The 9,971-nt window shown below is 37.5% G+C and overlaps 1 protein-coding gene across 2 annotated transcripts in view; it reads right to left on the bottom strand.

Moving 5' to 3' along the window:
• Positions 1 to 710: 710 nt before the first annotated feature.
• LOC101559708 (calcineurin subunit B type 1) overlaps positions 711 to 9,971 on the bottom strand; it is a 156,814-nt gene continuing 147,553 nt past the window's right edge. The window contains exons 6-7 of one of the 2 annotated variants that reach the window (XM_023720843.1): positions 9,270 to 9,454; positions 711 to 2,757 (exon numbers count right to left, since the gene is read on the bottom strand). In XM_023720843.1, the coding sequence (XP_023576611.1) occupies positions 2,710 to 2,757; positions 9,270 to 9,454 (233 nt within the window). In that variant the 3' untranslated portion in view covers positions 711 to 2,709. The remainder of the gene's footprint in view (positions 2,758 to 9,269; positions 9,455 to 9,971) is intronic. The other variant, XM_004636138.2, reaches the window with a different exon arrangement.

Genomic DNA, 9,971 nt, shown 5'->3' with positions numbered 1-9,971 from the left:
TGCTGAACATGAAGTAGAATCTTTACTAAATTAAAAACTTAAGTATACCCATTTTCACTTTTCATGTATAGTGATAACATACTGAAAAAAATTATTGTAAAAAATCAGTAATATGGGTCATTTTTAATTCATTTAATGTCAAGCAAATACTAAAAGCCAGGTAATTTTCTGAAAAACGAGCTATCAGTGAAAGTATATTATGTCAGAAACAGATGCTATGGAAAAAAAATGAAAACAAAACTGACAAGCACAAAGAAGACCCAGCTGTGTATTTTTAAAAGGGTAGCCAGGAGAGTTGTTTTTGAGCCAGACATACCTGATCAAAGCTGTGAAAGCCTAGCTACTGAATATGGTATAACCCAAAGTTCTAAGGCGAGAACAAGCCAAAACCTGCAGGTGCCACCTGGAGGCTGCAAAGACTCAAAGAAACGGGAATAAAAGATGAGCTCAATGGGGTAAGGGACGGACAGGTCTTAATGGTACTTACTGACTCCAGATTTAGCTTTTAAGTGTTTAAATCATGTAAGAATGAAGAGCAACTATCTTACAGCTACAGCATTCCATCAAACACCATGGAATACATTCAAGCAAGTTTCAAATATTTTATTTTCTTATTCATACAGTATGAAGTTTTCTAAAGATCCCACAACATGACGCATCATGCAGAAGAAAAACTAAACATTCAACATAAACCATCCCCTCCCTACCCACCCCTACACACCAACTAAAAAAGGGGAAAAAGAGAAGACAAAAAAAAAAAGAAAGAAAAAAAAGGGAAGATTTCAAGAAAAACCCTCATTCCCCAGTAAGGAAATAATGTTTGCACTATTTTTCTGTAACGCCAGCCAAGATATGCACAAGCAAGAGAAATAGAAAGCATTTGCTAAAATATTTGTAACAATTATGTACAAAAAATTCACAAAAGACTAGTTCCCCCTTGAAGCAGAGCACATGGCAGTTGACACTGGAACAGATCAAACCACTGGCTGGGATTGTAAGCCACGTACTGATCCAGAGGAAGAAGTTACATGTAGTGGAGATTTTCAGTTTGAACATTAACATTTCCAAAGTTTGGCAACATTATCTTTTAAAATTATGCAAATTATGTAAACAAGAGGTACATTTTAAATCGATCTACATGCAAAACTCCATGTCATGCAGGGACACCAAGCACCGGGATTTTTCTCTCACAGACAGAGCCCATGATATGCAGCACTCAGTTGAAGGAACAGCAACAGCAGGCAGATGTGCTCAATTTAAGTTTCATTCACTTTGATTCGACCTGCCCTTAACCACCCATGACTACAAAATCAGTTTTTATAGAAAAACCGTATAGGGAAAGACTACTGTCATATGAAGTTAACCAAAATGTTTTTCTTCCAGCCAATAGTACCTTTGCAGAAAAGGGAAGGAATAACGTCAAGTGGTGGAACATGATACACTACTTTTATATCACACAAATTCATTTAGTTATCACTTTTTACTAATTCTATGGGCAAACAAAAAAACATCATGCACCCTCTATGTTTGTGACAAATTTAAGTATAAACTTGGACGAAATTTTGCTTTTCTGTGGCAATAGCAATATTTCTCCATTTAAATCACAAATACAGGAGGGCATTTGGATATATAAATATGTTTTTAGATCAGCACATTATCACCAGTGTTTTATATTAGCTGCAAATCTTTAGAAACACATAAGAAAAATATATTGGTCAAATGCCAGTTTAATGACAAATTATTTACCTATGTGTAATGAAACAAATGAATATCCTCAGCAGTTGCATGATTACTTCAGGTTTTCTTCATTAAGTAATTCATAAGAGAAATCATGATTGCCTCAAGACAGCTCTGGCCTTTATGTATAAAATCACAACTGGTGAATTACGATTATGCAGGGACATTTAATAAATGTAATGCCTCCTAGCTACAAAGTACCAGAAAGAAGCAGCCATAGCATTGTGCAGTTACATATGAATGCAAGAACTAGCTCTCAGCAGCAGCACTAAATTATACTTTCTCCTCAGCCAGAGATGGATTAAAAGCTGCTCAGCAACGAGACATAGTCCCAGGAAATATATTCATAGGTATAAATAAAGTTACAAACTCCTTTGTTACAAAAATGTCATTAAGGTAAATTATAGGACATTAACAAATGCTTTGTCAATCTCTCAAAGGAGAAAGCACAGGTAAATAGCTGGCCTAACACCCGGCTCAAATTGTACAATCTTCTATCTACATATAAAACTGTGTGAAATAAAAGTAAGGATGTTGTATGTTCTGCTTGGCACTTTTGTACTCTATCGTTTTGTTTCTGAATCAAGTATATTAAATTAAAGCCAACCTACCACATATACAGAAAGCTACATATATCTATATATAAATATTTACATATGTATATATAGATACTTTCTTGTTATAAAAGATGAAGAAAAATAAATTAAAAAGCCAACCCCTTCCCTTTCTCCACCACATTGATATGCTCTTTTCATGTTGCTGTCCTTCAGACTTTAAAGTGCTACACTGAGTTATTGAGAGAAGAAGAGTTCAATAACACTTAGTTGGCTTCATGAGGCTCATGTTGGAAAATGTGGCTTCACAGAGAAAAATACTTCCATTTAAATACACAGAGAGCATTGCTGGACGTCTTGAGCAGATCTTCAGAGATGGAGAAGAAAGCAAAAGTGTTGGGTGGTGCTCTTCAAAGAGTCACACATCTACCACCATCTTTTTGTGGATATCTAGGCCACCTACAACCTGCAACAGACAAGAACAAAGCTTAACAATATTTGTAAAATATAGTCTAGCCATCTATCTTAACAAAAGTGCAATTTAAAAACACTAGCCATTTCCAGAAGCTGTATTTTCACAAAGAAACCATGAGTGACTCTACTTTAAAAATTTCATGGTTTCTTCCATCTAGGGTAATAGGGCTTTTCTGTCTATCCTAGATGGTATTCAAAATTGCGAATAAATAAAATTTTCTATACCCTACTTTTCCATGAAGTTTTATACATCTCAGGGACTTCTGACATGGTATTCTAAAAGTATAAGCATCTGTGTTATTCTGAGATGCCTTAATACATACAACCTACACAGAGGGGAAGAGTCATAAATGTCCACAGCTTGATAAATTTCACAAAGCAAAAACCAAATAACTAGCAGCCACACCATTATTAGGAAGTCTTCTCTGGCTCCATTCTAGGCATTAGCCATCCCCCCTCAACTCCAACAAACACACACAGAAGTGACTACTCTGGCTTATAATGCCATGATTTAGTTTTGTCTATACATTGTATAAATGGATATTTTAGTCTAGCTGCTTGAGAGATTAATGCATGTTCTTTTTTTTTTTTCTTCTTTTTTCCTCTATTTTAGGGAATGGTCTACAGGGTGTTCTGGGTCTCACTACTAGATCGGACTTGCAGTGAGTGATCTGCCTGTTTACAGCTTCCCAAGTGCTTCGATTACAGGAAGATGCCACCATGCCCAGTCTCAACTACTGTCTCAGCGTGCCCCGGGATCGGACCCCCCTCATCCGCCCCCCGCCCATGTGCCTGCTTGCAGGCACTTTAATCTACTGAGTTATTTAACCAGCCCCCTATTCTTGTGTACAATGACATCTGTATTATTTTTAAATTATTTTTTAAATCTTAAAAGTATAGCATAAATGGGCTGGCAAGCGCAAGGTCCTAAGTTCGATCTTTGGTACCAACAAAATAAAACCACGCCAAATATATAAGAAGCCAATTAGTTTCACAAGGCCTACTATGAATTTACTACCCTGCTCTTATTCTCTTCTTTTCAAAGTGATAACTGCTTGAAATAGTTTTCACTATTTACCTTCAGGTCTTCAAACAATAGTTCTACATTGCCTTTTTTTTTTTTTTTTGTATTTAGTACAGGGTCTAGAGGGTTTCACTATGTAGATCAGATTTGTAGTGATCCTCCTGTTTTCAGCCTCCCAAGCGCTGGGATTACAGGTATGCGCCACCATGCCCAGTCTCCACTGAAGTCTCAGCATGCCCCGTGGGCAGAGCTGGCACAGCATGCCGGGGATCAAATCCCAGCTGCTGCACACTGCCTAAGCAGGTGCTTCAATCCATTGAGCCATCTGGCCGGCCCTGCTTTTATTCTTGGTTTAAAAGCTTCAATCACTATCTATGCATTTCTCACCCTGGAATATGATTCCTGACTATATGAAGCTCCTCTCCTATGCCTCCATCTTACTATTCCAGCTCTCTTTAGACTTGTCTCTAATCCCACCGCTTTCAATTTCACGGTACTATATCTATGTCCAGATTATTTTTTTATATACTATGTTGGATACTAAGTGTTCTAGCTTTTTTTTTTTTGCAGAACCTGGGATTGAACTCAGGCCCTTGTGCTTGCCAGGGAAGCACTTATTCTACTGAGCCATCTTCCCAGTCCTCTGGCTAGTCTTAATTGTCAATTCAAGTAGATCAGGACAACTTCTGGAGAGGTGGCTGGGTACTGGGATACTATGCTCTTAACTGGATTAATCCACTGATGTTCACAGTTGAACATGCTTGTTGTAATGCAAGGAAAGCCCCAGGGTGGACTGCAAGGCCCTTTGGAGGATGTTTCTCTCACTGGTGTTGTCTCTACCCCCATGCACTGCTTTCTGCTGCCACAAAGTGAACAGCTTTGCTCCACTGCACGCTTCTGCCACAGAACAAGCCAGCCAAGGCCTAACACCTCTGAAAATGTATGCCAAATTAAATTCCTCTAAGTTTCCAGTATCCAATACTTTGCCCAAGTGACAGGAAGGTAACTACAATACACACACATTCATCAGGAAGCATATTACTTTTAGGTCTGAAGTATGTCCTTGATTCATTATCACTGATGTTCCCCCTTCCATTTTCTGAGATCCTTAGCATTCAGGTGTTACAATTCTTAAAAATGGAGCCTTTTTTTTTTTTTTTTTTTGGAGAGAGAGGACTTCACTATGTGGCTATCGCTGGCCTTGAACTTTCAAGGATCCTCTTGGCTCAGTCTCCTGAGTGTTGGGATTACTGGCATGTGCCACCATGCCCACCCAGCTAGGACCTTTAAATTTAAATTCCTAAGACCTCTTTTATATGTTATTCAATTGTGGTTCTCAAAATTCAATGTATCATATCTGAGAGGGTAACACTAGACAGGCTTTCCTTTCTGGCCTTGCCAATCTGTATCTTCCAAGTTTTTTTTTTTTTTTAAGATTTGCTTTGGTTTCTATGTTCCATGGGTACAGATTCTCATCCTATGTCTGTGCTTCCTTATTCTGTTTCTGTGGAAAGGGCACTAGAACCTCTATGTGTATGCTGGGAATAGTGATTCCAAGTATATTTTAAGTTACCTGATAGGCCCACTTTTGGAAGGTAAGATTTTCTAAAGAGGACTCTATCTCTTACCTATAGAGTATCTAAGTCCCAATGCCAGGAAATTTGGTCCAGGAAAAAGACTAGACATAACAACATGTAAATATGTATATTTTCACTGAACTTCCAACACACCTACCCCACCCTGACCAGTTTTCCAAGCCCACAGTCTCTCCCCAGTGCTTACTACTAAATGGGAGAGAAAGCTGCCTAGCTGAACAGAGAAGAGAAGATTCAGTGTTCTAATCAATGACTTCTAAAGGCAGACTTTAACCAATTCTCCTGTTTTCAGCCTCATCTTCATCCCCAGAGTTATTCATGCCTCCAATTTGGCAGCCTTCTAGGGACTTTGCACTATAAACAAAGCTGCTTCTCATATATATATATTTTTTTGAGCAGAATATATTTATTGAGAGAAAGAAACCTCCTGTCCAAGAGAGGGATGGGGCGGGGTGAGTGGGTAGTTCCCCTTGCTTCTCATATTTTTAAGATGATGTATAATTCTGCATCTTTTATTCAGAGATTCAATTCTGAGGACCAGCTGGATACAGTACAGAGCAGGTAACAATATTAATAAATTGGCATAAGAACAAATCAAGAGCTTGTCCTAAGCCTACATGACTTCTAGCAAGACCCATGATTGGAGTAAGGGCAGGTTAATCTTTAAGCCAATGGTTACAACTGAGACTAGTAAATAGTCTATGAAGTTCTGACACCTCAAAGCATAACGACATGCAGCTGAGGACTTGATTCATGCAACTTCCTTCTAGCTCAGTAGTCACAATGAGCAAATAACGAGGTTACTAGTTAGCCATGATCTGTTGCTGTGAGCTTTTACAAAAACATATTGTTCTTCATTCTGTAACCTTAACCGTTACAGAATCAGCAGTTCACCCCACTGTTTCCTGTAGCCCTCCAGCACATCTCCAATCATGCTGTGCACCTAAAAAAGAGGCCAAGGACAACTGTGCCTCATGGTCTTTGTCCTTATTGTGCTCTGACCACTCTGGTGTTTCTCGTAACTGAAATATGTACCTTGTCTGTGTTTTACTATCACATCCCTAAGCAGGAGACTGGTGATCCTAGGCTAGGGCCCTGACAACTCTGGGAATGGGTTAGTTTGCCTCTTAACTTTTTAAAGAACCAAACTTGGTTGCTATCTTCTCTGCTATTCATTTTGTCTTTGTGAGTTCAGTTTGTAACCTTTCCTTGTTTAACCCTTTCATTTTATTCAAATTTGAGAGGAAGCAAAAATAAATGCATGTGTTCAGTCCCATTTAATATGGTCCCTAATAATTTATAAGACTTAGCCAGACGTGGTGGTGTATATCTATAATCCCAATTACTCAGGAGATTGAGGCAAAAGGATCCCAAGTTTAGGACCAGCCTGAGTAATTTAAAATCACAATACAATACAATACAATACAATACAATACAATACAATACAATACAATACAATACAATTGGTTAGGATAGATATATAGTTACATTCTCTTAATGAACAGAGGGATTTGTTGTAATAGTGTTTGTAAATAAGATATCATGTCTGCATCTTGTACAGCAATTAACCACTAGGAAGAATGTATGCAATGTGTTAATTACTGAAAGTGTCCTACCAATTTGGTTTGAAACTGTCTCATTGCTATTTGTTTCTCAATAAAATTATGAAAAAAAAACCAATACAATACAATAGGCTGGGGATATATAGCTCAGTGGTAGAGAATGGTTGCCTAGCATTCATGAAGTCCTGAGTTCAATGCTAAGCATCACAAATTTAATTTAAAAAAATGAAAGATTTACTTATCCATTAAGTATTCTGAAGCATTTAAAGTTTATAGCAAATGTTCTTTTTCTTAGTGCAGGGTCTATAGGGTCTCACTACACAGGTCCAACTTGCAGTGATTCTATTTTCAGCCTCCCAAGAGCTGGGATTACAGGCGCACAACACGCACAGTCTCATTTGCTGTCTCTGTGTGTCCCAGGGCAGGGCCGGCAAGGCAGGCCAGGTATCCAACCTCTGACCCCTGCGTCTGCCTAAGCAGGCGCTTTAATTCGCTGAGCTATCTGGCCGGCCCTTGTGAATATTCTTTTAAAATAAATTTTCTACCTCTTTCACTATTATAAGTTGAGAAGTTAGAAGAAAAAGAACATAATGGAGACAAAATTACACACCCTCTATCAATGTTTAGAAACATGATTTTAAACACCAAACATTTTTCTCCACTTAGGGACTACGCCTCTCAAAAATACAAGGCTAATTTATTATAAATATTGGAAAGAAAACATAAGGCTTTCCTTATGGTTTCAATATAGATAACTTCATTTTTTTTTTTTTTTTTTTTTTTTGGCGGAACTGGGGATTGAACTCAGGCCCTTGCGCTTGCCAGGGAAGCACTTATTCCACTGAGCCATCTCCCCGGCCCCGATAACTTCATTTTTAAACATAAAGATATATTTCAATTTCACTAAGTGAGGTGTATGATACATTTAATATTTACTAAATGCGAAGTTTTAATAGGTTTTTTTTTTTTTCTTCTTCTGTATAGGGGACTGAACTCAGGACCTTGTACATGCCAGAAGGGGCTTATGCTGCTAACCATTATAAAAATCAGTGTGGAGATTCCTCAAAAAGCTAAGATTAGAGATCCCACTCAACCCAGCTATTCCCCTTCTGGGTATTTTTCCAGAACTGAAAACATACTACAGTGATATATGTGCATCCATGTGTATAGCAGCATAATTTGTCATAACTAAATTGGGAAAAAAAAACCAAATACCCATTAAGTGAGGTATAAATAAAAACGATATATTTTTGCACAATGGAGTACTACACTACTCAGCTATAAAAAAAAAAAAGATAAAATTTGAGGCTTTTATAAGTAAATAGATAGAACCAGAAACCATACTCATATGTGAAATAAATCAGGCCTGCATGTGCAAACATTGTATTGTCTCCCTTGTGTAAAAACCTGAAAGGTACATAAAATCTGAAAGGTACAATAGATACTCAAAGGGAAAGAATCAGGGGCCTGCCCATTAGCTCAGGTGTTTAAGTGCCTGCCGAAACAAAGCAGTCAGGCTCAGGATGCAGTGGTTCGATCCCTTCATCCTCAAGCCAAACCAGGCCTGCCCTGAAGGCTTCCTGGAGGGGTGTTATATTTATGCATGTATGCAGGATGGCCTGGATAATTGAATAATTGTACTGCTGTTTTCTGCTGGTCTACAGAGAGGAGCAGTTGATGTTTAATGTTTTTTTTTTCTTTTCATCTTTAATATCATTTTTTGTATAAAGCCAATTTTGCATGCTTATGTCTGGTACTCTGAACAACTAATATGAAGACATTGTTAAGCAATACAGCAACCACTGTCAAATTACTATTGATTTGTCTGAAGTTCTGTATTCTTTCTAATTTTTTGTTACTATTTTGTATTCTCCTTAGGTAATAAATAACAGTCTTCATATATATGCACCCCTATTTAAAAAACCCAGAGTTTTTAAAATTTATTTCATTCCTGAGATTTTTTCCTTCTTTTAAAAACTGGTTGCTGAGTGGAAAGAAATGTTACAAGAATTAAGATGCATTATGTACATATACCAAAATCCTTAGGATAAATGTAACCATTATGTACTGAGAACATGTACTTAAAAATAAAAAAACCTGGCTATTTACAATGCTACTACCACTTTGGTCATATGTCACACATCAGTGCACTGTAGCCCTTCCATCATTGGTTGTGCTGGTGGAGGAGAAAGAAAGAGACAGTAAAACGCTGGAGAGGGACCATATGGTAGCAGTGCATTCTCAAATCTAGTCCACTCTTATTAAGTACCTTTTAAGTATGTCTTTAAATCACAAAAAGAAGAACCAGCTCTTTCATACTTACAGCACAAAATTCTTCAAAGGATATTCTTCCATCTCCATCCTTATCTGCATTTATTATAGTTTTGTCTACAATTTGCTGTAATTGTGTGTCTTTCAGGTTGTTCCCCACCATCATCTTCAAAACCTGGAAAAGCTCCCCATTGGAAATATAGCCATCTTTATCCATGTCGTAGATACGGAAAGCAACTGAGAAAGAGGAAAGAATATCAGTATAATTATAACACAATCACATGGGAATACTTCCAGTGAAAAAGAAAATTAAACTGTCAAACACCTGAAATTATGACTATAAGGGTGGCTCCTTCCTAAACATATAAATTGCCCTTAGGCATTATTTTTAAATCTATGAGTAACAGTCCAGACTCTATGGGCTAAACAGTGTAGTATAAGTTAAATTATCTAATCTTACACAGAACTACAGATAGTGACAGTTCCAATCTCTCAGGTTCTTAATATATTTCTTCTACTTTCATTTGGGGAGGAAAAAACCCTCCTATTCAAGTTAATATAGCTGTTTTTGGTGGACTGAAATTCTGTTTTCCTTTTATACAACTAAAAGCAAAAGTGACAGGCATGGTGGTAGATACCTACAATCTTAACACTTGGGAAGTTGAGGCCAGAGGATCATGGCTGCAAGTTTAATGCAAGCCTGGACTGCATATCAAGTTCAAGGCCAATCTAAATAAACTACACAGTGAGACAC

Source organism: Octodon degus, unplaced genomic scaffold (genome assembly GCF_000260255.1).
Source record: "Octodon degus isolate 3935 unplaced genomic scaffold, OctDeg1.0 scaffold00078, whole genome shotgun sequence".
NCBI classification, from domain to species: Eukaryota; Metazoa; Chordata; class Mammalia; order Rodentia; family Octodontidae; genus Octodon; species Octodon degus.
Note: the sequence above shows the minus strand (reverse complement) of the source record. Positions and strands in the feature narration are given on the sequence as shown.